This window comes from Convolutriloba macropyga, chromosome 3 (genome assembly GCF_964194025.1).
Source record: "Convolutriloba macropyga chromosome 3, txConMacr16.3, whole genome shotgun sequence".
NCBI lineage: Eukaryota > Metazoa > Xenacoelomorpha > Acoela > Convolutidae > Convolutriloba > Convolutriloba macropyga.
Window position 1 is genome coordinate 37,772,914 of NC_134470.1, and position 6,392 is coordinate 37,779,305.

The window sequence follows — 6,392 nt, forward strand, 5'->3', positions numbered from 1 at the left end:
TCTCATGGGTTACAAAATATTTTTTTTGAAACTTTGGGGAAAACAATCTCTTTCTCAGTTCCCGCGGAGAACTCGAAATTTTTAGTTCAGGTTTGCTCCCCCGAAGTAATAGCACTGAGTTCGCGCGCAAAAATTGGCCGCATTTTTTGAAGGGGGATTAAGTGAGAACCCGATTTCCCATCTTTTGCGTTCTTTTAGTGTGTTTTTAGCTTTCAGCACAGCAAAATCCACGAAAAAGACAAACGAAACTTATGCGAATAAAAACCAGCAACAAAAACAAAAAAAACGCCCTCAAAGGCAACAGCAAATCAAAATGTCCAATCTTCAAATGCAGAAACAGTAGCGGGGATCACACCGCAGCGTTGCTACAAGGTTTAACAATGACGCTGAAAATATCATGTCAAAAGATCTAAACACCATTTCAGAAGCAGACATCAACAGGCTAAATCAGGCAGCGACATTTCTCACCCGAAAGCAGAATTTTCTGGTAACTTTGAACCAAGAACTTCAACAGAACTTGACGGAGGCGGAAGCACTGGACAATGACATTCTGGAGTCGATGAGGAAGTTAATGACAAGTTGACACAGAACATTGATGCAATCAAACGCTTCACCAACGTTTTGAGGGAAATTCAACAGCAGCAGATACTTCAGCGCCATCTATTTTAACGTTCTCCAATGCTATGAGGAGCTCAGCCAACATCAAGTTACCAAAACTCAATCTGCCAGTTTTTTCGGGTAATTATATGGAATGGACTTCGTTCTTTGATTTGTTCAAAGCAGCAGTCATCGACAACATTTCTCTTCAAGGAAGTCAGAAGTTGCGGTATCTGAGAGCATCTGTAAAAGATGTTGCCGCCAAACTGCTTGCCTTGATACCAGTTACCGATCAAAAATTCGACATTGCTATGAATACTCTTATAAACAGATACAAGAACAAAAGGATAATCATTCGCACACACCTGCATTCAATTGTTTCGTATCGATCACTGACAACCGATAATGCCAGAGACTTAAGAAAATAATTCAAGCAATGGACGGACATCGATTTGATTGCAGAATTTGGGAGAACCAGTCAACAGTCAAGACATCTTTTTTGTTTACTTGATCTGTGAGAAGCTGCCTACAGAGACAAGAAAACAATGGGAGCTTTCTTCAAAAGGCAAGGAACCTCAAAGGTATGCAGAGCTCAGACTTTTATTAGGGGAACGCGCACAAGCACTCGAGGCAACAGCGCCAAATGGAGTAGGAGCAACAAAAACTCAAATGAACGGAAATCAACAAAATTTGCACACACATTTGGCAACTTCGGAGCAACAATGCAAATGTTGTGAAGAAACGCACAAAATTTTCAAATGCGGAAAGTTCAAGAAAATTTTGGTAAGGGAACGTGCAGAGCTGATAAAGGTTAGAAAATCCTGTTTCAATTGTCTGCGACCGGGACAGAGATCAGAATATTGTGATGGATTGAAATTCAAGCAATGTGGTAGAAAGCATCATACTCTTCTTCGTCGTGAAAACATTCACAACAGAAACACCAATCAGCAAACAACTAGCGGAACAACCAGCACTCAAGCAAGTGACAAACAGAAGAACAACGCTACAACAACAACAGCAATTGAAAAATCTAAGGATGAAAACAAGTTCACAGGAGCTATGACTCAACGAACTTCAGAAGAAGTCTTTCTTTAAAACGCAATTGTTTCCGTTAATGTTCACGGCGAGACTATTTTACTTAGGGCACTTCTAGACTCAGCTTTGCAAAACAACCTTATAACTGAATCAGCAGTACAGCGGTTACAATTGAAAAAGAAAAACAGCAACACAAAAATTCTTGGAATAGGTGGGACGGTTCAAGACAACAAAGGTCGCGTGGACCTTCTTATCTCATCAAGGAACCTATTGTCCACTGTCAATATTACTGCGTCAAATTTGGCAAAAATGACCGATAATCTGCCATCACGGTTCATTGGCACCAGCCAATGGGAAACAGTAAAGGAGTTGGAGCTTGCTGACCCAGACTTCAACAAGCCGTCATCAATTGACCTCTTGATCGGAGCATCTCATTATGAAGATTTAATGATTGGCAACAATCGACTAAAGGAGCCTAACTGTGGAATAACATATAGGCTATCAATGTTCGGTTGGGTCTTCATTGGAAGGGAACAGACAGACAAAACCTATACAAACGATCTGCAGACTTTGTTTCTTCAGAGCCAGAAAATTTGCAGCGTTTCTGGGAAATAGAAGAAGTTCCAGCAGCGCAGCTTTGGACAACCGAAGAAAAACGCTGCGATGATCACTTCAAGGAAACAACTAGAAGAAGACCTGAAGGTTGCTTCATAGTGAAACTTCCCTTCAAGAACGAGACAAAAGCATTGAGAGATTCACTTCAACAAGACAAAAAATGACTCCGCAGTCTTCTATTCAGATTGGAAAGACAACCCGACCTTTAAAAAAGATACGCAGAATTCATTGGAGAGTTCTTTCATCTCGGACACATGGAGAAAGTTCCAACATCGGAACTTATCAAGCCTGTCGAAAACTGCTACGATCTTTGTCATCATTGTGTGTTCAAAGAGTCAAGCACTACCACCAAGCTGAGGGTCGTTTTCGACGGATCCGCAAATACGACAACATGAGTATCGCTTAACGATAGACTCATGGTTGGACCAAAAATTCAGAAAGACCTTTTCAGCATTCTTGTTTGATTTCGACTACACCAAGTAGCACTTTCTGCTGATATTGCAAAAATGTAGAGGCAAGTGGAATTGGACAAGAAAGACATAGATTATCACCGAATATTGTGGAAAGATCCAAATTCAGAGGCGATTGAAACTTATCGTATGGCTGGGGTGAAATACGGCATTGCTTCCTCGTCTTTTCATTCAATTCGACCACTGCAAGTTCTTGCCGAAGAACCAACACACACTAAACTTCGTTTGTCACTAACAACTGATATGTATGTGGATGATCTACTTAAAGGATTCGAGGATTCAAAAGCCGCATAGAAGCTCCAGGGCGCCATTATTACGCTTCTTGCTTGATATGTTGGAATCCAAATCCTGATCAATTTGGTTTCACAGTAAAACTTGACAAGGGAGCTCACGTTACTAAACGGCAAATCCTCTCGGAAGTTTCACGTTTATTTGACCCACTCGGATGGCTATCACCAACAACTATTCAACATAAATCCTTTGTTCAACTGTTCTGGATGGACAAGCATAGCTGGGATCAACCTTTCTCGGACCCAATTCTACAGCAGTACCTGTGACTTCGAGCACAACTGAAGGATCTTGAAAAAATTAGTCTTCAACGGAAGGTTCTCAAGCCAGCCAAGAAATCAAAATTGCAGTTGCACGTTTTTTGCGATGCCTCAACTACAGCATATGCTGCTGTCGTTTTCATCAGACAGGAGACAGATAGCTTCATTGAAACAACATTTCTTACAGCAAAGACAAGAGTTGCACCAATGAAATCAGTTTGTGTGCCAAGGTTGGAACTTTGTGCTGCTCTGCTAGGAGCAAAGCTTGTCGAAGCAGTGACAAATGCTATTAGCGATGAACGGTTTCCAAATCCAAATATTTTTGCGTGGTCAGATTCTACGGTTACAATTGCCTGGCTACGAGATTATCCGAGGAAATGGAAAACATTTGTCGCCAACTGAGTAGCCAAAATACAAAAAATTATTCCAGCCAGTAGATGGAAATATGTTCCAACAGAAGAAAACCCAGCAGATTGTGCTTCAAGGGGATTAGCAGCAGCTGATTTGTTGAACCATAAGTTTTGGTGGAATGGACCAGAGTGGTTGCGGCAACCTGAAAACGCCTCGCATTCACTAGACATTGTGTCACCCACAGGAGAATAGACGGAAAAAAAGGTGCAATCTGAAAACGTGACAAAGGTTTCATCGAAAGAAGATAACGCAGTTTTATTGATGATAAATCGGCATTCGTCAATACATAAAGTTACAAGGATATTTACCTATATCAAAGGTGCAGCAGCAGTATCAAGAGAAGAATTCAATCTTCAAAAGCAAAACAACGGACAACAAAATAGTCGAAAAGCTTAAACGCATGCTTTTCAACGCCAAACGACAGGACTAATAGTAATGCGTCTATGTCTCAACCAATGATCCGGACTTATAATTCAGTCTCCTTACAAGGGAAAGATATATACGAAGGTCGACTTCAACTGTACAGCTTCATACAGCGGAATTTTCTTCATGAATACCAGACCATCAGGAATCAGCCCACTGAAGATGCAAGCAACAGCAGCAGAGATGCAACACAAAAAGACGTTCTGCAGCGTAACAAATTCACTGGTCCAAAGGGGGTTGGTGGTATAGGTAGGGCCCGGGCTCCAGATGCTTACATCAACACTAGGATTGGTAAGGGTACGGGAATCTCTTTACTTACCAATGCTCCTCAACGTTTGGGTAGGGCAGGGGGCCCAGGTAGTCTTGTCAGCGCCGGTGGCGCAGATGAAGATATGAACTCTTTTTCTACTAGTTCCCTAGGTATAGGTAGGGCCGGGAGCCCAGGTAACCTTGTCAGCGCCGGGGGTGCAGATGAAGATACCAGCACTTTTTCTATTAGTTCCCTAGGTATAGGTAGGGCCGGAAGCTCAGGCAGTCTTGTCAGCGCCGGGGGCGCAGGTGAAAATGCGAGCTCAGTTTCTACTGCCAATTCCTTTGGTCTAGGTAGGGCCGGGGGCTCTGGTAATCTTATCAGCGCCGGTGGCGCAGGTGAAAATGTGAGCTCAGTTTTTACTACCAATTCCTCAGGTGTAGGTAGGGCCGGGGGCCCAGGATGTCTTGTCGGCGTAGATGGTGTTGTGGTCTCAAAGGATGATGTCAGCCATGGTATAGGTTGGGCCGGGGCCCTGGTGATCAGCTTTACATCGTGTCTACCGGGAATACAGACAATTCTAGCGAAACAGTACATCAATTCAACAAAGATGAAAACAGAGAAAGTAAATGTCTCGTTAACGCTTATGGAGCAGCCACTAAAGGGAGACACAGAAAACGAAATTTTCCTAGAAGCAGCAGTCTCAACAGCCTTTCACCATTTTTTGATAAAGAAAATAAGGTGATTCGAGTTGGAGGACGACTAACCAATTCACCGTACACAATAGATTGAAAATTTCCAGTTCTTATTCCAAGAAAATCACCACTCACTGAAATGCTTAATCGAGAAGCACACGAGAAAAATCTTCACGGAGGACCTCAACTGACGTTATACACCCTTCGACGAACTATTTGGATACCTGGAGGGCTTTCTGTAGTGAAAGGTGTTTTATACAGATGCAAGCCATGTATCCGTTTTGATGACAAATTGTTACAGCCTCAGATGGGAGATTTACCTCGAGAACGACTAGTGCCGTCATTTGCGTTCAGTCATTGCGGACTCGACTATTGTGGACCGTTCTACACAAAAAATGGAACTGGAAGGCTTTTGAAAACATACGTTGCAATTTTCATTTGCTTCAGTACAAAGGCAGTTCACATAGAGCCAGTTATGTCTCTGACCAAGGACGACTGTCTTGAAGCCATTAAAATATTTGTATCTCGCCGAAGTTTTCCCGATGAAATATACAGCGACAACTCAACAACTTTCATTGGGACCAAGGGGGAGTTGGAGATTCGACAAGCCTTAGCTACTCAAGAGTTTGAAGATTAGATATCAACATAGGATGCCGACAAAGAATGACAGCAAGGAAATGTAAATTACAACTGTCCAAAACTGACAAACACGAACTGATTGAATTTAAGAAAGTATCAATAAACTTGTGATGGGTTGCTGAGAAAAACTATTTACCGCAATTGACCACTTAACCAGAAGGCCAGTTTCAATGATATAATAATAAAGTTGAACCAGTTCAAGGAAGCCGGTATGTTACGATTTACAATAGCCTTTGATACAATGACCTTCAATGCAATCCGAGCAAGATGAGGAAAACAATGATAATTAACCGCGTGCTGAAAGCAAATATTCATAATTTCAATCGATATTATCACATTCACTTGGTCTTTTCGAGCATGATATTCTTAAGCATAAAGCGTTATAATAAAGCATTTCTAGTCAAGTGATTCACTTAATGTTGCACCGCAACAATTGGTAAGTTGAGCTTTTAGCAAATCAAGACATCCAGTCATTTGTCGAGGATCCTTGACATCAAATCAGTGGTTCAGACAATCAAAAAATCAATAACCCTCCGCTAATTAAGAAAGGTGGAATCCAGTCATACTTTCGTGGTTTCTATTGGAATCCAGTCCAGAGAAACAGAAATCAAATCCTTTCAGTCTCTAGTCGTTGCAGCTGGAATCCAGAACTGGGATGTGGAAGGAACATTTTCCCATCTTCTGGTAGTTTCTAATGGCATCCCTTCCC

The 6,392-nt window shown here is 41.9% G+C and overlaps 1 protein-coding gene across 1 annotated transcript; it reads left to right on the forward strand.

The window, feature by feature from the left end:
- The first annotated feature begins 5,183 nt into the window (after nucleotides 1-5,183).
- On the forward strand, nucleotides 5,184-5,681 carry LOC142336628 (uncharacterized). Its single transcript, XM_075385537.1, has one exon. It carries the CDS (start codon nucleotides 5,184-5,186, stop codon nucleotides 5,679-5,681), a length of 498 nt encoding a protein of 165 aa, XP_075241652.1.
- Nucleotides 5,682-6,392: the final 711 nt, after the last annotated feature.

Coding starts and splice junctions, on each gene's coding strand:
- LOC142336628 (XM_075385537.1), top strand. CDS start 5,184: ATGCTTAATCGAGAAGCACACGAGAAAAATCTTCACGGAGGACCTCAA.